The sequence below is a fragment of the Rattus norvegicus genome, chromosome 1 (assembly GCF_021556685.1).
Source record: "Rattus norvegicus strain SHRSP/BbbUtx chromosome 1, alternate assembly SHRSP_T2T, whole genome shotgun sequence".
Classification (NCBI taxonomy): Eukaryota; Metazoa; Chordata; class Mammalia; order Rodentia; family Muridae; genus Rattus; species Rattus norvegicus.
The window spans coordinates 99313115-99337889 of NC_141534.1; the positions used below are offsets into that span (position 1 = coordinate 99313115).

At 48.5% G+C, this 24775-nt stretch overlaps 1 protein-coding gene across 5 annotated transcripts; it reads left to right on the forward strand.

The window, feature by feature from the left end:
• Nucleotides 1–1067: 1067 nt before the first annotated feature.
• Slc7a9 (solute carrier family 7 member 9) lies at nucleotides 1068–24275 on the forward strand. Of its 5 annotated transcripts, NM_001438439.1 has the most exon segments (15): nucleotides 1068–1194; nucleotides 1580–1661; nucleotides 1886–1993; nucleotides 2350–2461; nucleotides 4768–4915; nucleotides 5706–5948; nucleotides 6400–6525; nucleotides 6915–7014; nucleotides 8255–8299; nucleotides 8795–8918; nucleotides 9746–9849; nucleotides 18163–18259; nucleotides 19151–19300; nucleotides 21874–22048; nucleotides 24105–24275. In NM_001438439.1, coding segments are annotated over 12 exon segments (1464 nt in total). In that variant the 5' UTR covers nucleotides 1068–1194; nucleotides 1580–1661; nucleotides 1886–1993; nucleotides 2350–2374; the 3' UTR covers nucleotides 24170–24275.
• Nucleotides 24276–24775: the final 500 nt, after the last annotated feature.

Here is a 24775-nt window from a genome sequence, read left to right on the forward strand (position 1 = left end):
CTCCACACTTGTGCACAGCACACACCCACACATATACCCTCAGGGTTGAATTGACCTCTGTCCTCACACCCATTGGCATTCGTGTCCAAGTTTATACCCAAAGAAAAAGGGAAAGTAGGTGGACTCAGCAGTGTAAAAGTCTAAGATTCACTGCACTAGGGGAAGGCAGGACAATGGCGGGTATCTTCAGAGACAGTGGCAAGTAAGTAGTGTCTCTAGCAAGCAGACAGATTTCAGCGGGTGTCCAGAGAAGGGCACAGAAACACAAGAAAGTGGGTTAAACTCTGAGCGCCAAGGGCAGGCTAGCAGGCTGAGTTCAGATAAACACATCAAGGACAGGGCTGGGGCATTTATTTATTTATTTATTTATTTATTTATTTATTTATTTATTTGGTTCTTTTTTTTGGAGCTGGGGACCGAACCCAGGGCCTTGCGCTTCCTAGGCAAGCGCTCTACCACTGAGCTAAATCCCCAACCCCAGGGCTGGGGCATTTAAATGCCCAGCTTTTAAAACTAAAACAAAAACTAAAAGCAAACAACTTCTCAGTCAGTGCTCTGGCTCTGGGACAATCAGTGTCCCTTGTCCTCCAGAAGGCCACAAAAGAGTACTCTGAAAAATGCATTACCCCACTCTCAACCCCACAACTCCTGCGCTAAACTTCAGTCCCACTCCACTCTTGAGGATGTCGTTAGATCTTACCCTGGGGGAGTTAGTGCTGTTACATTTAAATGAGGAGCTTTGGGGCTGGAGGGAGGAGGCCTTGCTGGCTCCTGCCCATCTGATAAGGTCTCATTTCAGCTCCACTGTTGATGTGAGAAAAGGGGGTGGTCGAGGCCTGTGGAACCAGTAGCCAAGAACCCCATTTGAGCCCAGCCAGGGAACCTCTGGCTCCTCCCACTCAGATCGGAAATACAGGGTTAGCCTCCTATTGCAGGCTCTCTCTGGGCCTCAGTTTCCCCATGGGGGAAGTGAAGATAGAAGGGGGAAGATGTGTTCCTTTCCCCCTCTATGGTCCAGCGATCCAGTCTTGGGCTCCTTGAAGAGCACGTGGTAGGACTCTGAGGGCACTTGGCTGGAGTCCTGCTGAAACAGAGCACCCGGTGAGCCCTCCCGCCTTTGACGGGAAGGCCTCACCCAACCTCCTGCCTGCTCCCTCTTGGGCACCAGCACTCCCTGAAGGAAATTCCTGGGAGGTAGCAAAACAACTGGGAAAGGAAGTTACAGATTCAGCACTTTTTGTCGGGGGATCAAGTCTCCAGAGCCAGCCCGGGGAGATAGTAAAGGGCTGGTTCCAAAGTTTATTGCTGCGATTCCTCAGTTGATGAGCGGTTTCCATTGCTGCTCTGAAGAGATTTCTCCTCACAGGAAGTAGCCGATCTGGAGGAATCCGTTTTACTGCAGAAATGATCTAGATAAACAAAACCAAAATGGGGGAAGCTGGACTTGTCTGACCCCCTTATTTTTTGTCTGGTGGTGTCTATCAAGGCTTTGTTGCTTAGAAGGAAGAAAAAGGGGGAGATGGGTGTTTAATAATTACCTCTGTTGACCTCTGTACCTTCTGGCTTCCTCCACGCCTAGGCACAAGACATGGCCCTTCCTGGGGCCTGGCCCTGAGTTGCGGGCTGGGTGGTGGTCAGCAAGGCAAGCATCATCGGCAAAGGTAAGGCCCGCCTTTGTCCAGCCTGGGGTCTGGACGGAGAAGGGATCTAGACACAGGGTACCACCATCACCTCTCTGTATGTAGTAAGTTGAGCTGGTTTACTCCAGCAAATCATCCCTGCCTTATTATGTTTCGCTGTTTCGATTCTTGGTTTATTTTTATTTATATTTTGTCTTTTTTCTTTCTTTCTTTCTTTCTTTCTTTCTTTTTTTTTTCTTTTAAAGACAAGAGTCTTTCTACGTATCCCAGGTTGGCTTGACTTGCTGAATAGCCCAGGCTGGCCCTGAATTTATCATTTTTCTACCTCAACTACCTCAGTGCTGGGAGTTCAGGTATGTAGTAATACATGTGCAGTATGTAATAATGTCTTCATAGCTTTGAAAAATAGTGGCACTGAGTCTTGGAAGCAGAGCATTTTTAAATGTACTGGGGGCAGGGAGGAAGACACAGATGACTTTGGAAGAGCTGTGGGGAGCCCTGTGGCTTGGACGCATTCACGTCTGACTTTCATCCTGGAGTGGAACAGAGTGTTCTTGGGGGTGGGGGGATCGAGGACTGCGCTCTGCTCAGAGGGAGCAGCTCCTTGCTTGCGGTCAACCACCTAGATGGTCCAGCCTGAGAGAGACCCTCATAAGCCCCGCCCCTTGCATACGTATTTGCACCAACTGACTCAAGAGACTCCTTTCAGCCCCTGGAACTCACAGTGAGCAAGGATGGAGGAGACAAGCCCGAGGAGACGGAGAGAGGATGAGAAGTCCGTCCACAGTACAGAGCCCAAGACCACAAGTCTCCAGAAAGAGGTGAGGGGGTTGGAGAGGTTGGGGTTGGGCAGTATTGGTCTCACTGGCCCTTAAAAAAGCACAGGATTGCTTGCTTGCTTGTTTACTCAACCAAGGTCTCCCTATGTAGCTCTGTCTGGCCTGGACCTAGAGAGTCTTCTGCCTCGGCATCCTAAGAATTGGGATGACAGGCAAGCAGTACACGCCAGCACCATGCCTGGCAACGTCTCTTGTTGCCGTTGTTTTCATAGTCTGTGCCAAGTCTTCCTGGAGCTGTAACTACAGTAATTGGGAGCCACCGTGTGTGTTCAGGAAATAGAACTTGGGCCCTCAGGGCAGCCCTCACTCTAAACTGCTGGCTGACTTTAGGACATTTAAAAGTGAACGGTTATCTGGACCTGTCTCTTGCACACCCAGCAGTGAGTTTAGTAAACTCTTTTGAAGTCCGTGTATATATACTTAAAGTCCATGCATGCTTTTCTCTGTGTTAGCAAGACATCTATCCTCCCAGAGAGTCTGTAGACCAATGGCCTTTCCAAAAAGGATCAGAGAGGCCTCTGATGGCTGGTTCCCCTAGGCCTCCAGTCTCCTCACCACAGCTGGCTCTCAACTGTCCCAGCTGTGGTGCTAGGAATGGTTGAGTCTCTAGCGACTGTGCTGCTGTGCACCAGAGAGCCCAAGCTAGCGGGGAGGAGCTGAGAGGTGGGGCTAGCTGAATGCACAAGGGTGCTGGGTGGGTAGGGGTTGGGGGCTGAGATCCAGGGTAAGAGTGGAGGTGGATTGGAGCCCGGCATGCCACTCAGCACCTGTCCCAGGTACGTAGGCAGGGCAGGAGCCAAACAAGAAGGGCTAGGAGGACTTTTAGGCTCACGGATGAGGGCAACATTGGGGGACTGCGTTATGGGTGGGACACTGGGTCCCACTGCCTAGCAGTGGTCAGGAGAGGGATGACATGAAGCTATGTGGCCAGGTGGGGGATAATATATCCTAACCGAGGGTCAGCATGGTGTCTTTGTCCCCAGCGGCCAGGCTCTGGGCAGTGACATTGTCCTCTCTGACAATTGGAGTCCTGATCCCGGCAGTGTCTTCTTGGGACCCCATGACCCCAGCACAGCATGAAAACCCCAGGTGTCTACATTCAGGCAGCCAGATGCTGAATGGCCACTGATGTCCAATTTGGAAGCTACCAGTCTCTCTGCAGGGGGAAGGTTCTGGAGGTCTCCGGTGACACTAAGACAAGCCCACACCCGGGGAGGGAGGAAAGGAAGCCCAGGCAGCCTTGCTCAGCCTGAAGGCGAATGGAAGCTGATCTTGCTTCTCGTGATTCTCCATTTGTGTTTGCAGAGAGCCCTGGGCAGCCTCCAAGGGCCAGCGGTGTTAAGTAGAAACCTGAGGCAGCTTTTTCCTTTATTTTATAATTTTACTTAGTTTTTTGACTCATTAATTGGTATTAAGTTTATGCAAAATAAAATGTGCAGATCCCCTCCTTTTTTTTTCTGAGACAGGATCTCATGTAGGAAAAGCTTTAAACTTACCATATAGCCAAGGATGACTTCAAACTCCTGATCCCCCTGCCTCTACCTCTCAAGTACTGGAATTTCAGGCCTGAGCCATGTCACTGTCTTCCTAAAAAATGTTCCTAGAAAGCTCAGGCCTCTGAAGTGTCACAGTAGGGCATTTTGTCACTCTCACCAGTGTTCCCCAACTGGGAGGTCCCTACTGTTCATGTGGCCAGGGCTCAGTCTTTGAGTCTTTTCCTTTCCTTTCCTTTTCTTTTTTTCCTTCCTTCCTTCCCTCCTCTTCTTCCTCTCTCTCTCTCTCTCTCTCTCTCTCTCTCTCTCTCTCCCTCTCTCTCTCTCTCTCTCTCTCTCTCACTCACTCACTCACTCACTACGTAGCCCAGGCTGGCCTCGAAGTCAAGCATCAGCTTCCTCAGTGCTGGAAATGCTGGTCATCGCACCCACTGAAGAAGTCCGTTCTGTTCTGACCGACTGAGAGGCATTTTTTTCACAGGCTCTTCTTTCTGGAAGCCTGTTGACCAGGTCAGCGTTTACATGGAAGGCAGGAATTCCTTCCTGGCTGTCTGCCTCAGTGCCCCAACCCCAGCCCCAGTGAAATGGGTGTGATAGGCTGTGCCAAAGCACAGGGCAGTTCTGATGCCTCAGCGTAAGGCACGGGCCTGGTGCTCCCATGGCAGCAGCACAGGGCGGACATGCCTGGGGCATGAGTCAGTTTGGGTTCTTCTGGCCTCACTGGGGTTGGGGGAATTTATCTCTGGCCCTGTGAACGCCCAGCTGGTAGAATTAGTTCTCTTCTTGCACATGCAGGTGGGTCTTCTCAGTGGTATCTGTATCATTGTGGGCACCATCATCGGCTCCGGGATCTTCATCTCCCCCAAGTCTGTGCTGGCCAACACAGAATCCGTGGGGCCCTGTCTCATCATATGGGCAGCCTGTGGAGTCCTGGCTACACTGGGTAATAGAGGCGACAAGCCACGCAAGCACAGGGTCTCATTTGGTAGCCCAGGCTGGTCTCAAGCTGTGGTATGCCTGTTGTGGGATGTAGCCGTGGTTCCGAGTCCTTCTTCTCAGGGTGTTTAGACACCAGGCTGGAAGGATGAAGCGGTGTCTGAAATGGGTAGGGTTCTGCGGGATCCAGATGAGGCTGGGAGTGTCGGTGTGTCTGTGTGTGTGTGGGGGTGGGGTATTCCCTGAGGATCTTAGCGCTACAGCTCTTCTAGATGAAGGCCTTCTCTGACAGTCACCAGTGAAACAGCTCTCTCAGAGGATCTTAGCTTGTATGCATACCTTTATTCTGGGTTGGTTTGTACACATCCATTTTATTCAGGGTGAACTAGGGATATATACGGACCTTTGGAGAATGGGAAGAGGTTCTTCTTAGGGTGAAGTTTCATTGGCTGGACTTAAAGGTACTAGGAACACCTCCTTTGCATGGAGAGGTGTTCCAGGAATCCCACGTACTTGCTTGGGGATTGAACTTGTAGTGCTAAGGACTATTCGACCTTCCCCATCTAGAGGCTAGGGCTCCCCAGAAAAGGTTCTAAGAGTTGGGATTATAGACTTGTACCACCATGCCCAGCTGGCTTCCTTTTGCAGTGGGTGTGTGGTAAATAAGGGTGAATCTGCTTGCAGTTAAAGGTCCAGCAGCTAGGACTGGGCTATTCAGACTGTGAGCCCCCAAAGGAGGAAGGTTCTGTGGATTAGGATGGGACCTCATAAGGAGTGGGCTCCCTCCTGTGTTCCAGGCGCCCTGTGCTTTGCAGAGCTGGGCACAATGATCACCAAGTCAGGGGGTGAGTACCCCTATCTGATGGAGGCCTTCGGCCCCATCCCTGCCTACCTCTTCTCCTGGACCAGCCTGATTGTCATGAAGCCCTCATCCTTCGCCATCATCTGCCTCAGCTTTTCAGAGTATGTGTGTGCGGCCTTTTACTTAGGCTGCAGGCCTCCTGCTGTGGTAGTGAAACTCCTGGCTGCTGCTGCCATCTGTGAGTTACCAGCCAGGGTGGGGGGATGGGAGGGGAGACAGGGAAGGCCCGAGTTGTTGACATCTTCGGAATCTAGTCTTGGCTCTTCCTTACTTAGCACAGCAGGCCTGCAGGGCCTGGTGAAACAGGCCCAGGTTGGCCATCCCAGCAGGTGGTGGGCAAACCCCTAGGCCTGTGGGAGCTGCCGGAAGGGGGTTATCCTGGAGCTGCAGGAAGGGGGCTATCCTGGGTTTTCCTTGTTCAGGGCCTGGCTGCTTCTCCTTCACAGTCTGAGATTGGGCTTGATTTTGAGTGTCAACATTGGTGTATCTTAAAGTTGCTAAAGCCAGTTTATTTAATTCTACTCCCTTTATTGAGGGTCTGGGGGTGGTGGGGGAATAGAAAAGAAGGGCTTTCCAGGACCTTGGGAAGAACGATGAATACAGAATGTTACCCGACTTGCGCCTTCCAGTGCTTATCACTACAGTGAATGCGCTGAGCGTGCGGCTTGGCAGCTATGTGCAGAATGTCTTCACGGCAGCCAAGCTGGTGATCGTCGCCATCATCATCATCAGCGGACTGGTCCTCCTGGCGCAAGGTGAGGTGTGGCAGGATGGGAGAGCAGGCCCCGCCTGGCATGTGACTTCCTGTCTTCTAGAGCAGTCTTGCCCACGAGCACGTGTGTTTTATGGTTTATGTATTTGTGCTTGCTTGTTGGCATTGATGATTGATCTATTGACTGATTGATTGATTGATTGATTGATTGATTGACACAGGAACTTATCATATAGCCTAGGCTTGTCTCTAACTTACGATGCTCCTGCCTCAGTATCCTGAGTGCTGGGATGACAGACATGTCCTATCACGTGAAGTTTCGGTTCCTTTAATAAATGGGTCAGGAGTCATACCCTTCTTCCGGTAGAGAGGGGAATGAAGTCAGTGTCTGGCTAGCTGACGTTCCCGCTTCACTGTCTGGCTTAATTTCAGGAAATGTTAAGAACTTTCAGAATTCTTTTGAGGGTTCACAGACCTCTGTGGGCTCCATCAGCCTGGCATTTTACAACGGACTCTGGGCCTACGATGGGTGGTAAGCGCTCCTGAAACACTCCCAGTCCACTGGTGGGGTCTTTACGAAGCTTCAGTTTCAGCTGCTATGGAGAGCAAAGATGTCACCTTTCCGGGGTACAGCATCTTTAGCTTTACCTTCACATGAAATGCTCAAACCCTGACCTTCCCACATCCCTGGGACACCATAGATGAGATCATGAGGCCACATGATCACCTTAACCCTTTCCCAGCCCGGAATTGGCTCCGGCCCCTGACAGTGCCCAGTGAGGGTGTCGTTGGTGAAGCTCTGTGTACCTGGAGAATTCCATCTGAGCTGCATAGAGGCAGCACAGGCTGCCCAAACACCTGACAAGACCAAGGATTTTCAATGGTACTAGCCCGGCAGTCCTGCAGACATTAGATGGACTGTGCTGTGTCCCTCAAGGCAGAAGCATGGCCGTGGTGATGCTGGCCTCCCCGTTACCACTGGTACAGGGTTCATCCTTCTTCCAACCTCTTTCCAGATTTTCAAAGTACCCTGAATATTCTTGGAAATTCACATGATTTCCACAGAGGTCAGAGACTTAACCCAGTATCAGACAGCTAGCACTTGGAAGTTGCAAGGAAGACTTGTCACCACCAGGACCTAGGGAGCAGAAGTTACCCTGCACTGGTGTGAAAGCTCTTTTTGGCCTTTTGTTTTTCTGTCAGCACTCCTTGCATTGTTTTATTTTTACTGTTGAGGATGGAACCTAGGGCTCTGTATATGCTAAGAAAGCATTCTATTGCTGAGCCTCACCCCCCACCCCTCACTGGGGGATTCTAGGCAGGGGCTCTACCACTGAGCCACGCCCCCAGCCCCTCCCTGGGGGATCCTAGGCAGGTGCTCTACCACTGAGCCATGCCCCCAGCCCCTCCCTGGGGGATCCTAGGCAGGGGCTCTACCACTGAGCCATGCCCCCAGCCCCTCCCTGGGGGATCCTAGGCAGGGGCTCTACCACTGAGCCACGCCCCCAGCCCCTCACTGGGGGATTCTAGGCAGGGCTCTACCACTGAGCCACGCCCCCAGCCCCTCACTGGGGGATTCTAGGCAGGGGCTCTACCACTGAGCCACACTCCCAGCCCCTCACTGGGGGTTTTTAGGTAGACACTGATGCTGAGTTATGTGTCCTACAGTAGAAATCTTAAAATGAATCAACATTTATCATTGCTCCACAAACTTAGCCAAGAGAGTCATGTAGCACGTCATGGTGTCATCCTCGTTACTTTTCTTTGTCTAGGAACCAACTTAACTACATCACTGAAGAGCTTAGAAACCCTTACAGGTAAGAGCATTGCATGGGGCAGGAGGTGATGCTCCCACAGCGAGATTCTCCTCTCTGGGCAGAAAGTGGAGCTGCTGCCTCTTTCCACTGTTCTGTTATTCTGAGTCTCTCCCACTCAGTCAATTCCTGCTCCCCGCACCTGAGGGCGTGGAGCCCAGGGCCTTGAGCGTTCTGGGCAAGTGCTCTATCAGTGGGCTATGCGCTGCTGCTGAATGAAGAGCAGCATAATATGTGCTCATTATCCCTTTAGTCTGTCTCTGTCGGACAGTGGCATGGTTGGTAATTGGAAGGAAGAACATTGACTTTCTTTATCTCTGCTTTATTTTTGCTTTAAGCCATTCAATTCTCCTGCCCTGGAGTATCCTTTGAAAATGTCTCTTGTTTCTGTTGGGGCTCCTGTAGGGAAGAAGCAGGGCAGAGAGGAGGGAGGACGTAGACCAGTTTAACAGGATGCTCTGGTGTGACTCTGTGTTCCTGTGTCTTTGTCCTTCTCAGAAACCTGCCCATGGCCATTGTCATTGGGATCCCTCTGGTGACAGTATGCTACATCCTCATGAATATTGCTTACTTCACAGTGATGACCCCAACGGAGCTCTTGCAGTCCCAGGCTGTGGCTGTGGTTAGTGGCTGGCGCAGTGACCTTTGGAAGGAGGGAGACGCAGAGCAGGCAGACTGGGCACTCATCCAGCCTGGGGGCCAAAGGCTGTGGGGGAGACTGTCATCTGGCGGTCTGTGCACAGCTCCTGGGGCCTCAGCCTCCCTCCTAGCTGCATATAGCAATGGCTGAAAGACCCTGGGCTGGAGTCCTCAGAGGAAAAAAGAGTGCAATGAGTGACAGGAGGTAACTTTAGTAATGAATGGGTTGTTTGACCAAAGGTGAGTAAGGGTCTCAGAGCACCTAGGATGTAGAAAGGCCCATGAACCCTGAGACTGGCAGTTAAAACGAGGTCATGCCCTGTGAGAGGATCAACAAAGTAAGCAAGGTAGGGTTAGGAAGTGAGGTAATTAAGGTGAAGCAGCTCCAGGAAGTTAGGCCATTAAGATGAAGTGGGGCCAGGAAGTCAGTGAGGTGAGCTAGGGCCAAGAAATAAGATAAGTAAGATATGTCCAGGGAGGTGAGGCGGAGCTAAGAAACTGAGGTGAGAAGAGGTAGGGCCAACAAGTGAGGGTCAGGACAGTGACGTGACTGACAGTGACACCAGGGTGGTGGGCAAGGGTCCTGTCACCTGCAGACAGGGCTGCTCTGAAGGCTTCTCCCTTCTCTCCAGTAGAGGGCCCCAGAGGCTGTGCCCAGTGCAAGGACATGGGGCTGTGGGCGCCTGTTGAAATGACATGGGGCTGTGGGTGCCCAGTGAAATGACATGGGGCTGTGGGCGCCCGTTGAAATGACATGGGGCTGTGGGCGCCCAGTGAAATCCTTCAGGATGGTATTCTGCCTTTCTGCAGACCTTCGGAGACCGTGTTCTCTATCCGGCATCTTGGGTAGTCCCACTTTTTGTGGCATTTTCAACCATTGGTGCTGCGAATGGGACCTGCTTTACGGCGGGCAGGTAGGGTAAGCCCCCCCCTCCTTGTCACACTCTCAGGGGACAAGAAAGTCAATGAGGGGCCTCCTACATCCTTAAGCCTCTCTGCTGGCTAAACTCCACATGGGGGCTGAACCCAGAGCACACTGGCTGCACCTATATAAACTGAAGTCTAGACAAGGGATGTGTGCACTTTGGTGGTCCTGGGCTCTAAACTAGGGAACCTTGCCACTTTAGGACGAGGCAGAGGGAAGGGCCACTGGGTGTACAAGGCATGGCTTCCACTTGGCACTTTCTGCGTTTCATTTTTCTCCCTGAGCATCCCTGATCCTTCCTTTTTTTTTTTTTTTTTTTTTTTTTATCGGAGCTGAGGACCGAACCCAGGGCCTTGAGCTTGCTAGGCAAGCGCTCTACCACTGAGCTAAATCCCCAACCCCTCCCTGATCCTTCCTGAACATTCTGGTCATTTTAATACCTGCACAGACTGACCAGGAATTGACAGATGTCAGTGGCTGTAGGCTTGAGGGCTATTATCAGTCTGCCACAGCTCAGTTCTGTGGAGCCCTGGCCTGCTGTGGGGCTAGTCACATGAGCAGGTGTAGTTTGCCACTCTCTAGATCCTGCTGGCTGTGCCATTCCTCTTTGTGGGGCACACGCTTTGACTAAGCCCCTGGTGATGGGCCAAGCATGAGTTGTTTCTATGAACACTGCTGTGGGGAATATTCTAGGGTAGTGCTCAGTATGAACAGACTTCCGAGTGGTGCTGGCTACCCAATATCATGTTAAAAGTGAATCCACACTACAAAATAATTCTGCTAGAGCTACTGTAAAGTGTATATAAGGGCTGGCCCCCAACTTTCTCCAGGTCCCGTGTTCCATCCCTAGCAAGGAAGGAGAAAAAGGGAGAGAGAGAGAGATGAAAGAAAAACACTCTTGGGGGTTGGGGATTTGGCTCAGCGGTAGAGCGCTTACCTAGCAAGCACAAGGCCCTGGGTTCAGTCCCCAGCTCCGAAAAAGAAAAAAAAAAAAAGAAAAAAAAAGAAAAAAGAAAAACACTTTTTGCTAGTCTAGGACTTGATATTATGTGTAAATTATGTTTTCTAATTAGCAACTAACTGAACGTGTTTGTGAGCTACGCTGTGCTGCTTCGATGCCTGGACGTATTGTAGAATGAGCAGGTTAACCTAGCCACCACCGCCCATACGTACTGGTTCTTTCGCACCAACTCTTAGTTTTGAACTATGCATCAATAAAGCATCAGGAGACACATATGCAAACATACCTGTCCGTGGTGGGATCCAAGAGTCCTTCAGGTGTCTACCCAGGAGTGTTGGAGCTGGGTTCTATGAAAGATCTGGTGTGAGTTTTCTGAGGAGGCTCATAGATTCCCAGTGACTGTACTAGTTTACAATCCCACAGAGAGTGAATAAGGGTTCCTCTTTCCCCACATCTTTGCCAGCATTGTTGAAATTTGTTTTCCTGTGGTCAACTTCACTGGAATAAATGGAATCTCAAAATACTTTAAAGTTGAATTCTGCCGTGGCTGAGGATGTGGAACATTATTTTTCCATGTAAAACTTAAAATCATTTTGATGACACATACTTGTGTGTGTGCACGTGTGTATTTGTGCTGTGGCACACATGGAGAGGTCAGTACAAGTTACACTTCTCTCCTTTCACTATGTGAGCCCCAGACTCCGCTGCTAGGCTAGACAAGTGTTTTCATTTGGGGAGCCATCTTTCTACCCAACCAAATGTGTAGCTTGGAGACAGGGTCTCTCTGTGTAGCTCTGGCTGTCTTGGAACTTGCTCTGTAGACCAGGCTGGCCTTGAACTCACAGAGCTCCACCTGCCTCTGCCTCCCAAGTGCTGGGGTTAAAGGTGTTCCTCACAACCGCCCAGCTTGTTAGTTTTAAGAGCTTGCTTATTGGCTATATGTGTTTCTTCTTCTGAGGGTTCTTTATTCAGTATCCCTTTTAAAAATTGTTTCCTAGCCTCAACTTTAAGTAATTTGTGTATTCTGGATATTAATCCACTGTCAGGTCTGTGGCTGGCCAAGATTTTATCCCATTTTGGAGTCTTCCTCTTCACCCCATTAACTGTTTTCCTTTGCTGTGCAGAAGGCTTTGAATTTTACTATTTTCCATTTGTCAATTTTCATTTTCTTTCTTGAGTGACTAGAAGCCTTTTTCAGAAAGTCCTCCTGTTTCTTGAAGTGTTCCCCTTACTTTTTCCTCTGTTTTCAGAGTTTCATGTCTTATATTAAGGTCTTTCTTTGATCTACTTGGAGTTGATCCAGCTCACCCCCCAATCCCAGCCCCAGTACTGAGTTACAAGCATTTGTCACCATGCCTGGCTTCCCTCCCCTTTTGTTAAACTTGTTTTTTTTTTTTTTGACAATTTCATACATGCATTCTTACTATCTTACTGCTCACATACTTTGGACCCCACCAAAAACCCTTCTGGTTCCCTTTCACAGTCCACTTGTTTTAGCCAGGGCCATCTGTGAGACTGTGTTTGGAAGCCAGCATTAGAGCCTGGTTGAGTAAGAACATAACTGAAAATGATATCTTCCTCTCCCACGGAATTCAATACTTCAGAAAGGGGTAAGGTCCCCAGCCCCTTCCCAACCTGGGATAAACTGTTGGCAGGTTGAGTCTTGTGCAGGCCCATGGTAGGCAGCCGCAGCTGCACTGAAACCACATTTGAGACAATTGGTTGTGTCGTACTCGGAGGAAATACAGCCCTCCTTCCTATCGACCAGATCTTATCCTTCTCCTTTGGTTTTTCAAGGTAGGGTTTCTCTGTGTAGCTCTTGACTGTCCTGGAACTCTCTCTGTAGATCAGGATGGCCCCAGACTCAGAGATCTGCCTGCTCCTGCCTCCCAAGTGTTGGGATTAAAGGCGTGCATCGCCCCTGCCTGGCCAGTCCCCTCTTGCAGTGTTTCCTGAGCCTTTAAGGGTTGGTATAGATATCTTATTAAGAGATGAGTCTGTGTCATTCTGAGCATCGTGAACAGCCTGCATCTCTGTATTCACTTCCATGTATTGCAAAGAGAAGCATCTTTGTTTACGGCTGAGAGTGTCAGAGCATGTCAGGAGATTCCTTTCTATGGAACTTGTCTCTCATCCAATTAGAGTGGCTGGTCACCCCCATAGCAGCTATGCTACCATCACACTTTTGGGGCCTGTTTTGTTTGTTGGGTTTTTTGTTTTGTTTTGTTTTTGTTTTGGTTGCCAAACTGAAGTTCTCATACATGTTAGCAATCATTTTACCCTTTCAGTCACCTCCCTAGCCATGGAGTTGATTTTTGTATAGATTGAGAGTTGAAAAATCTAGTTTTATTCTTCTATATATCCATATGTCCTTTTCCCCTAGATTTTAAAAGGGGGCTGTATTTTCTCCAGTGAATGTTTTTAACATCTCAAACAAAAGAAACAAAAACCTGTGTGTATGCGTATATCACATACATGCAGGATCTCATGGAGGTCAGGCATCAGACCCCTTGGAACTGGAGCTGTGGATGGTTGGGAGCCTACATGTAGGGTGCTGAGAAGTGAACCCAGGTCCTCTGTAAGCAGTAAGTGCTCATAATTCTTTAGTCATCTTGCTAGTGCCTCTCTCTCTCTCTCAGGTTTCTCTGTTCTCTTTATACAGAATTTCTTTGTGTAGCCTTGACTGTCCTAGAACTCTGTAGACCAGGCTGGTCTGGAGACACCCCCCACCCCCTGCCTCCCAAGTGTTGAGATTAAAGGTGTGAGCCGCCTGGCCTGCCAAGACCTCTCTGATTTCTTTTTTCTTCTCTTTTTTTCGGAGCTGGGGACCGAACCCAGGGTCTTGCGCTTGCTAACCGCTGAGCTAAATCCCCAACCCCTGATTTCTTAATGTAGGCATTCAGAGCCGAGTGCTTCCCTTACAGAGTATCTCATGTATCCCAGAGACGTTAGCACTTTGTTCTTTCATTTGATATGAGGAATCTTTACATTTTTCATTTCTTCTATTCCACCCCAATAATTCAACTGTGTGTTGCTTAGTCTCCATGCATTTGTGTATTCTATAGTTTTGGTTTGCTGCTGTGGTCACACAATACAAGGAATTACCTCAACTTTCCTATACTTGTTAGGACTTATGTCCTAATATCTGGTCTATTTTAAATAAAGTTCCATGGCTCATTGAGAAGAAAGTGATCTGCTACATTTAATGGAATGTTTTACAGATAACAAGTCCATTTGTATAATGTCATTGAATTCCAATATTTTTCTGTAATTTTGTTAGGATAACTTTTAAATTGGTAAAGGTGGCATATTGAAGTTAGAAACTTTTACATTAATTTTTTTTTTTTACAATAAGCTCATTCAGTGGTGTGTTGCTTCACCCCCATGCATTTGTGTATGTTGTTTTCTTCCTTGATGCTGACTTATGGGCTTCCTTAGTACCAAGTGACCTTCTTTGTGTCTTCTTAGTTTGAAGTCTACTTTGTCACATACGACAACAGCTATGCCTGCTTATTCCCACCTTTGTCTGCCTTGTATGGTGAGATGCATTTGTCAAAGCCAACAGAGAAATGATTCCTGCTTTCTTTTTTTAAGTTTATTGATTTATTAAGACAGGATTTTCCTGCACTGCCCTGGCTTTCCTGGCACTCACTACACATACCAGTTTGGACTTGAACCCACACCACCTGCCTCTGCCTCCTGAGTTAGAGGGAGGTATGTGCCATCACACCCGGCATGAGTCCTCCTTTTTGATGTAACCTGCTAGATTGTGTCTTTTGATTAGGGAATTGAGACCACAGATGTTCAGTCATTGGAATGTGTGTCTGCCATTTTTCTGGTTTTGCAATGTTTGATGGTTTCCAGTCTTCTGATTATTCTAGCAAGGATTGTCCTTTCCTGTAGCCTCATGGGTGCAGTCCTCTTTCCCTTCAGCCTATTGTAGGAAGCTTTCTTTCTGTCTTGATAGAACCTTTGCTGGGTGTAGTAATGTGGGTTGAAAGGCCTTATTCCAAGCCCTCCTGGCCTTTTCCCCCTGAGCAATCTCAGCAGCCTCTCGTCCTGCTGGGAAACCTGCTGGTACTTCACTGGGTCACTTACACAGGAGCTGGCCTTCTCTCCTGCCTCTTTCAATGCACATGCTATTGAATATATACAACATTGTCTTGTGCATTTAGAGATTTCATTCTGAGGCATTCTCTGGCCTTGGGACCCTGATACCACCTTGTGATCAGTCTTTCAACTCAGGGGCACAGACTGTGATTTCCCCCAGGGTTTTTGAACATCTTTTGTCATGTTTATTCAAAAGTACTGTCTATTTTTCCATGCTACTATGACATCTAGTCTTTTTTTTCATTTTCTGTTATGTTTTTATTAACTATTAATCCTTTAAAAAACTAGCTATGGAATTCATATACCTTTGGCCCACATGGACCAGGTACTCCTGGATTTCCATCCAACCCTGGTTTCCCTGGCAGACTTTTCCCTGGAGGCCCAGCATCACCTTTCGGACCTGGAAGTCCAGGAGGGCCTAGTCTTCCTCCTGGATCTCCCTTTTCTCCCTTAACGCCTTGTTTCCCAGGGATACCATGTTCTCCTGGCAACCCAACATCTCCTGGTGGTCCTCTGGGCCCCATGGGACCTGCAGGTCCTTGCTGACCCTTTATTCCCTGTGGTCCTGGTAGACCTGGCTCTCCTCTATCTCCCTTTTCACCTTTTGTTAAAGGCTCCCCAGGTTCTCCTTTGTGTCCTTTAGGGCCAACGGACCCTGGAAATCCAGGCAGCCCAGTGTCACCCTTTTCTCCTTTGGGCCCACTAGCTCCATGCTCACCAGTTCCCTTGTTGAAGTATCCACCAAAAGGCTGTTGTAGTCCCTGTAACCCAGGAGGTCCGGGTGGTCCGGGAGGTCCTGGATTTCCTGGGGGTCCTGTTTTCCCTCGTCTTCCAACCGCCATTTTGTATGGTGACTCTGCAGTTTCAGCTCCAATAAAAAGTGCAATTTAGGTGAAATAATAAATGTTCTTCAGGGGCTGGAGAGATGGCCCAGTGGTTACGAGCCCTGGCTGCTCTTTGAGAAAACCCAGGTCCAGTTTCCAGCACATACAAGACCTCTTAAAACTGGTAGCTCGGGCAGCTCGGGCTGTAGAGATGGCTCAGCCATTAAAGGCTAGGCCCATAACCCGACATCTAGTCTTTAAATGTCGTTTTCCAATAGTTTTTTGGTGGTGTATATAGGTACAAATATTCTGAGTCTTGCTTTGTAACCCTCGCTAGCCTGGAATTCACTATGTAGATCAGGCTTATATTAGACCAGGCTAGTCTCAAACTCCGAGATCCGCCCGCCTCCACCTCCCCAGTGCTACGATTAAAGGTGTGCATCCCCACACCTAGTTTACAGATGCAGTTTTGATATCTGTGCTGTTACAAGTTCCCTAAGACTTGTTCTCATTTTACCTCTTGTAAATATAAAGTCACACAAGCATCATCTATAACTCAGTTCTAAAATATATCCAACACTCGTCTAAGAGTTTTTATAAAGATGTTTGCTACTCCTTCCACCTCTAACTTGGCAGGTCTGTTTCCTGACTCTATGCTTGCTCTAGGTCTAGCATCTAAGTGATGTTTGTAACTGACTTTCAAGATAGTATGCTCTTGAGTTCATCGGAATCACAGTGTATCAGAGCTTTTCTTTCCCTTCTTAGTGCTTCCTTATATGGTAAGAAAAATTGTTTATCACTGGTTGAACCTTTGGCTGGTTATTTCTATTTTTGGTGGTTAGGCATAATGAACATTCATCTTTATATTTACATGTGTGTATTTTTTTTAATGTGGAACATTTTCATCTTGGGTAAATTTCTAGGAGTAGAATTGTAAACTCACATAATAACTTGATATTTGATTTTTTTGTTAACAGAAACTCTACAAGTTTAGATTGTAGAGCCTCAACTATGTATTTGGAAGAGAAAAGTAGGATCTATTTCTATGAAGTTAGAGTAGCAGTGTTGGCCAAGGTGTGGCTCAGCGGGAGACCCTGTGCTCAGCATTTGTGGAGTCCTGATTTCATCCTGAGAACAATCAAGAGGAAAGGACTAGTATACTTAGTAAGACTTGGCTCATTTTCTTAGTTGCTTACAACATTAGGAAAATTATATTGTAGACATTTCTCGTATCAAAAGACTTAATGAAGCAGATGTCCTTATCTAGTTGGTACCTCTTCCTAAATTGTATCTCAAAGAGGCTGCCAAAGAGGTCTGGGTAGACGTCTTTGGCCTGTATAATTTTACTAAACTTGTAACTAGAAATTGTGGTCTTTATTGACATCAATACTTGAAAAATAATTTGTTTAGATTTTTTTAAATATTTTATTTATTTATTATATATTATGATTACACTGTCACTATCTTCAGACACACCAGAAGAGGGTATCAGATCTCATTTCAGATGGTTGTGAGCCACCATGTGGTTGCTAGGATTTGAACTCAGGACCTTGGGAAGAGCAGTCGGTGCTCTTAACCACTGAGCCATCTCTCCAGCCCTTGTTTAGATTTTTATGCTCAGTTTCATGTCTGTGTGTCAGTGTGTATATGTGAATGGAATACTTACAGACACAGGAGGCATCTAAGTCCCCTGAAGCTGCAGTTACAGGCAGTTGTGACTCAGCCAGAATGTGTGCTGGCAATTCCATTCCGGTCCTCTGTACGAGCAGTATGCAGTCTTTAACTACAGAGCCATCTCTATAGCCCCCATCCGACTTATTTCTCTGAGAGTGTGTGTGGGTGCCAACAGTGTCAGATCCCCTTGACCTAGGATCACAGGCGATTATGAACTGCCTGCCGTGGGCACTGGAAACTGAGCCCCTGTCCTCTGGAAGATCAGCAAGTACTCTAAATCCTTAAGCATGGCGACTTTCTCATGTATATTTTAGATTTTTCCCTTTTGTTTCACATTTTATACTGATTGCCAGATGAGGAGGAATTTGGAAGGGGAAGAGGTCTGTCAGATGTGTCTGTTCAGGTACCCCTAATATGTCTTTAGAACATGGGGATCCCAAAGGTTCAGGTCCGTTAGCTTCCTGGCCCCAAGCTCCACACCTTGTCTAGTTTTTACCTTTTCTAAGTCTTGGGAGTTGAGCAGGTATCTCCTCATAACCACATCTCCCCTGTCCCCATCTCCCTTGTCCCCACCCGAATGAGTCCCATGGTACCAGGATGGGGGTGAGCCCTCACAGGTGCAGCCAGCCACCACACGTGCTCACCCTCCAGCCCCTCCAAAGGATTCTACCAGAAGATGGCTTTGCTGGCGACCTCAGAGGTGTCCTCTCTGTTCCCTGCATTGTTCTTTCAGGCTCATCTATGTGGCGGGCCGGGAAGGCCACATGCTTAAAGTGCTATCCTACATCAGTGTCAAGCGCCTCACTCCGGCCCCTGCCCTCGTATTCTATGTAAGTATGGGCTCCACCTGAGACGGCAGCAGAAAGCAGAGGGGTCTCTCTTGGCAGGAGATCCAGTAGAGCTGTGCTGCTGAGCCCAGACTTCTGAGAGAGCCAAGCTCCCTTCTTTCTAGACACTACCCAGAAGCTTCCAAGCTTCTGTGCCCTGTTCCTAACTTGGATGAACTTAGCTGTTCTGAGGCAAATGACAGGAAGGCCAGCTCCAGGGAGGAGAATAAGGCAGTCCATGGTGGTTGCTAACAGCCTCTAACTTTATTTAGCCTGTTAACCTGGATCATCCCTCATGGCTGTGGTTTCTTGGAGATAGGTAGGCCTGTCTCTGGGCCAGAACACTAACTCTGCTCATGTCCATTTCCCTACCTACTCTGAAGATGAGTAAGACCCAGAAACTGGGGATCCCAAGTCCAGGACCAGGCCACAAACGCAGTCATGACCAGATCTGAATTTCATCGTAGTAAAAACTCTCCTGTTAAAGTCATCCCTATAAAGCTGGCGTACAAAATGTGTGTGTGTGTGTGTGTGTGTGTGTGTGTGTGTGTGTGTGGTTTTTTTTGCTTAAAATCATGACTTTAGGTCAGACATGGTGGACTATAGCCAGCCTCAGGAGGCCGAGACAGGAAGATCACAAGTTTCAGGTCAGCCTGGATTACAGAGCAAGACTGTGTATGTGCATGTGTGCATGTAAGAGCACACATATCCACAGGCATAACACTCAATGCTTGTGCAAATTCTTCCTGTGGAGCCTTGAGAACAGATATCACAGTGGGCCAGAGAGGAGACAGGAAGTCTGTGCAGGAGAGGCTGTGGCCTCAGCCTTCTGTGAGGACAAGGACAATGTCTGAGTGCACTGGCGACCTAAAACACAACTCTTCTTCCCACTAGGGCATAATAGCCATCATTTACATCATCCCCGGGGACATCAACTCCTTAGTCAATTATTTCAGTTTTGCTGCATGGCTCTTTTATGGCATGACAATCCTAGGACTCGTTGTGATGAGATTCACAAGGAAAGACCTAGAGAGGCCCATCAAGGTAAGTCAGTCACTCACTGACACAGCAGCTTTGGTTTCTGCAAAGACTAGGAAGGCAGCCATTTCTAATGTTCTTCATCCCCACTGCTCTGCTGCTGAGCATCCCCCACTTGTTTCAGTGACAGCTTATGATCCACACAGGCACTGGGGCGCCCACTCATCAAGCTGTACAGAGGACCCACATCCCACTCAGACCCAGTTCTGACAGGCCCTGACCTCTCCGACATGCTCACACACTGATGAGGACTTTGGAACCTGCTCTGCTCCAGCCTGTGTCTATGTACAGTATGCTTAGTCCTTCCGTGTCCACGGGCTGATGCATGCCCACATACCCATGAGGAGTAGGCTGAATCACCATGTTACAAGTGGACAAACACCAATCTAGGAAAGATGTAGGCAAAAGGAGGGCTGCAGCGGGTAGGGGCAGGGGAACGCAGGCTCAGTTGCTTAGAGCTGTCTGATGGCCTAGTCTAACCTCAGCTATTTACCACCTCCACATCTACGGTTCATTTAGCATTTCCAGCAGGCAACATCATGTTGACAGAATAAGTTTTTAGTCTTCACAACATCCTCATAAAACAGACAGCAATAAAATACCCAAGGGGGAAATCTCATAACCAGTATCGTCAACATGAGAAAAGGGGTGACCAGCACAACCCAAGACTGGGAACAACAGAAGCACTAGTCACCCAGTACCCATATGCTCTAGGATGGGCCTGAGGACCACGAGTGGAAGTACAAGAGCAACTACCTTCTCCCCGAAGAGTCTTAGGATTCCCCACAAAGCCTCCTTTCCAGACCAGAGGCATTTCCTGAACCATGGAAGACGACAGCAGCTGGAGACAGAGAATACAGAAGAGCATCAGGACACAGCTGGGGAGGAGGTCCCCAGGGAGGCCATGTGACACCTGAACATCAAAGCACATCAGGAAGACCATGAAGGAGCACAAGAACAAAGAAGCATGCAAGGGACCAGAGCTGGGAAGGAGACAAAACTAGCAAGTGTCTGAAAGAAAATGAGTAAGCCAGGCAGAAAGCATTACAACTCAGGAAAGAGTGGAGTGGACAGATCTAAGGCCATCCATCCCTGGGGAGGGAGGGTGGTTGGAGGTAGAACTCCACTATCCAGCCAGCAGTGAAAAGCACACTCTTCAAGGGGAAAGCCAGAGATAGTGCAGGCAACAAACTATTTTCTGGTGCAAATTATGGAGCTTTAAAAATGCCTCGGCCATCCACTTCTTTCTTGTCCCTGCCTCCATTCCCAAGTCACTTCTAGAGTAGGGGAAAAGACAACAGCAGCATCAAACCCCTTTGACCACACTCGGACCAGAAGACAGTGCCCTCCTAGCCAAGGGGAGAGGATGCAAGTCAGTCTGCTGTCCCGTCAAACTGACCCGGAAGACCAGACCCTATGAGGGATGCAGGAGATCTTGCTGCAATCTCAGCACTCAGGAGCAGAAGGGGGAAGAGTGCTGCGATCTCAGTCCAACGAGGATACATCTTTCTATAGGAGACCTTGTCTTCGGGTGGAGGGAGGCAGAGAGGGGAGGGGAGAAAGAGAGCTATCAGGCAACTGAATAAGTAGAAACTAGGCTATGATCTTATCAGGTAAGTACCCGAACTCAAAGCATTGCTTAAGGCAAAGGTAAGATCCACAACAACAACAACCCCCAACTCACTGATAAAAGCCAGAATGCAGAGCTCTAAGACAGCAGCCAAGAAGCCTATTCACCAACTTAACCAGCACCGCTGAGCCCTGTGCACAAAGCTGCAGGAGAAACAGAATCAAACACACTGACAGACAGCCTGGAAACACCCACCTTAGTCTGCAGCGGGTCCAGACCCATCACTAGGAAAAGCAACCGGAGCTCTGAGGACTAAAGCGAGGTGGACAGCAACCTGGGTTCTGAGCTTAGACACTCCCATCAAGAACTGAGCAAGCCTCCTCAAAGGCATTGTGAGTGGTCAGATGGGACCGTCCTATGGCAGTGAGTGGTCAGATGGGACCGTCCTATGGCATTGTGAGTGGTCAGATGGGACCATCCTATGGCATTGTGAGTGGTCAGATGGGACCGTCCTATGGCATTGTGAGTGGTCAGATGGGACCGTCCTATGGCATTGTGAGTGGTCAGATGGGACCGTCCTATGGCATTGTGAGTGGTCAGATGGGACCGTCCTATGGCATTCCAGCCAATGTTCCTTCTTTCACCTGCAGCCACCTGTCTGCAGGAAGTGAGGCTTCACACGTGGAGAAAAAGCCACCCAGAGCTAGAGTCGGACAATGCATGCCACTAATCATCCAGTTTCTCTAATCTGTGCTGGAACACGGGAGGCCAGGGGAGGGAGGGAATATGGAAGTTGAAAGCAGGTAGCTTTAATTTGGTAGAGACATAAACTTTATATTCAAGTAAAACACCTGCCTTTTCACATCTAGTGAAGACTAGACAGAGGTGGGAGAGGCGAAATGATGGGGCAAAGGTGTGCTGGGCTTCCCCACGCCTGTCTTCTTTCTAACCCAGTTTCAAAGGGAAGCAGGAGCTGTGCCACACCCACGTGTTGATGTTCTGCTTGCAGGTGCCCATCTTCATCCCTATCATTGTGATTCTCGTATCTGTTTTCTTGATCCTGGCCCCCATCATCAGTTCGCCAGCCTGGGAATATCTCTACTGCGTGTTGTTCATACTGAGTGGACTTATATTTTACTTCCTTTTTGTCCACTACAAGTTCAGATGGGCCCAGAAAATCTCCAGTAAGTATCAACAGAGGGCGTAAGGAAAGTGCACAGGCTTCTCAGCACATCTCATTTCCCCTTCAGAACTGCACGCTCCCCACTGTCGCCCTCTGGACCCACCTTTGGTGTCCTCTGTTCCTATCTGTTACTCTAACAAGGAGGTGGCAAAAGCACCATGCATATTGCCAAGTACACATTCACTGCTAACAATTTTCCATGAAGACCACACCAAGGGTGTGGTTTACGAGCATCTATACTGTCTCATCAGATGAGGTCGTCCAGAGCATGGCCTTTGCTTTTGCTGCTATCTTGAGGCCAAAGTTACCCCAAAGTGACAGCTAGAACTGGAGCCAGGTACAGGACAAAGGCCTGAATCCCCTTCTTCTCCTCCACACACACAATTCTGCCATAGTCTCTATGTTCTGCTGACCTGTTCCACAGCTGTTTGGGCAAATGTTTTAAAAAGCTAGTTGCATGAGCTCTCTACTTCTACACAGAAAGTAAGGTGCCCAACACCAATCAAGACTGACCTATACCTGGTTCTGTGTTGGAGACGGGGTCTCACTATGTAGCCTAGATTGGTATCCCAATTTCCTGCCTCAGCCTCCCCAGTGCTGGGGTCACAGGTTGTCACTGCACACAGCTATCTGCATGAAGCTATGCTTCATTAAACGTCTAACTGTATCATATTTACTGTTGTGCTAGAGAGCAGACTCGGTCCCAAGACACTCCAGACTCAAGGCCCCGAGCCCCGGCAGGTGGTGAGGGACGGCAGCATGTCTGCTCACTATACAGTGTCCCTGCAGGTGGGGAGGGACGGCAGCATGTCTGCTCACTATACAGTGTCCCTGCAGGTGGGGAGGGATGGCAGCATGTCTGCTCACTATACAGTGTCCCTGCAGGTGGGGAGGGACAGCAGCATGTCTCCTCACTATGCAGTGTCCCTGCAGGACAGGGATAGGGCTGTGCAGTTTAACCCTGGATGGAGCACAGGGTGTTGTGGTCCACAGCCACTTGGTGTTGACTGAGCGTCTGTGATTACAATGCCTCTTCCAGCTGGGCAGTGCAGCCTGTGATCCCAGCACTGGGGCAGAGGTAGGAAGGTCACATAGAGAGACCATTTCAACAGAAACAAAAAAGAAAACCTGTTTTATTTACTTATTTTTCTGTGTAGTTCTGGCTGACCTGGAACTCACTTTGTAGACTAGGATGGCCTTGAACTCACAGAGATCTGCCTGCTTCTACCTCTCAAGTGCTGGGATTAAAGGCCTGAGCCACAACTGCAGGGTTTTGAAAAACCTACCATTTAAGTACACTGTCTGGTCTTTCCCTGTTGCACACCTGCATCTTAAGACAGGAACCTGTAGTTGAGAGCCAAGTGGAGCTGCAGATGGGAAAGCCACCTTCAGCTTGGGCAGTGCCAGATACTCCCTGCCCATGCCAACTCGGCTGTCACCAAGAGGGAGAATTTATTTCCTGTTGACCAAAGTAAAGTGTGATCTTTCCTTTTCCTGGATCACTAGCCCCTAACCTCTTCAGAGAGAGTGAAGCCTGCAGAAAGCTAAGGACAGTCAGCATCAGGTTGCAGCTGATGGGTAACTGGCAGTCTAGAGAACCAAGCCACTCACTGTACCATCTGCTAAGGCCTGATGACAAACCGCTATCATCATGACTATCAGGAGGCTGAAGCACGATCATGAGTTTGATTGAGGCTAGCCTGGGCTACACAGCAAGACCCTGTCTCCAACAAACCAACCACAAAAACATTGAATTGGTCTAAGGTGGTAAAACCAAAATGAACAATTTGTATTTTTAAACAAAATGTCGTCCTGGTTACTTCAGATTCATCAATGCTTTGCAGCAGATGCATACAACTGAGTCATAGAATATAGCTCTTTGGTAGGAAGTAACTTACCTCTGAAGAACCCATACAGTGACTAGGGCAGTCCTGACTGTGAACTTCAGCTGTGCTGTACGTAATGCATGGTCTAGCTGATGACGAGTCGCTGGAGGTGGACAGTGAAGCTTGTGGCCACTGCTCTAACTGCACCTATGCCTCCTTCTTCTGTTCCAGGGCCGATCACCAAGCACCTGCAGATGCTGATGGAAGTTGTCCCACCAGAGAAGGACCCAGAGTAAAAGGCCCATCACTCGTAGCCCAAAGCTGTGATCAATTTATTTTTGTAAGCAATTATTTGTGGTTATTTCTTCCTGGTATTTTTCTTAATGAAAACATGTATTCAGATATTTGTTTAATATTATTATTTTTAGCTACCCTTAATTCTTTTGAGTTCAGGGTCTTAAATAGAGGTAAGGTATGTTTTCTGACATTATCAGGATTGTTAGATGTGGTGGCACAGGCCTCTAATCCTAGTACAGGCAGATGGACCTCTGTGACTTTGAGACCAGCCTGAGTTCCAAGCCAGCCAGGACTACATTGAGACCCTGCCCCCCCACCCCCCCACACAAAAAAAAAAAACAACACAAAAATATGAAAAACAGAAACCCTTAAGTTACCAGGAGAAAGGAAAGTTATCAGACAGGATGGATGACTAGGGAAGGCTGCATAGCAGCTCACCCATTGCAGAAGTGCTAAATAGTAAACAGCCAGGCACCACACCTAACTGAACGGAGGGGGAGCTGGGTGGTAGCTAAGGCTTAGCACTTGCCTAGCACAGGCAAGGCAGACAACATAACAGGCAATCCCTAAACCCAACCAAGACCACACACACATAAAGCTGCTGC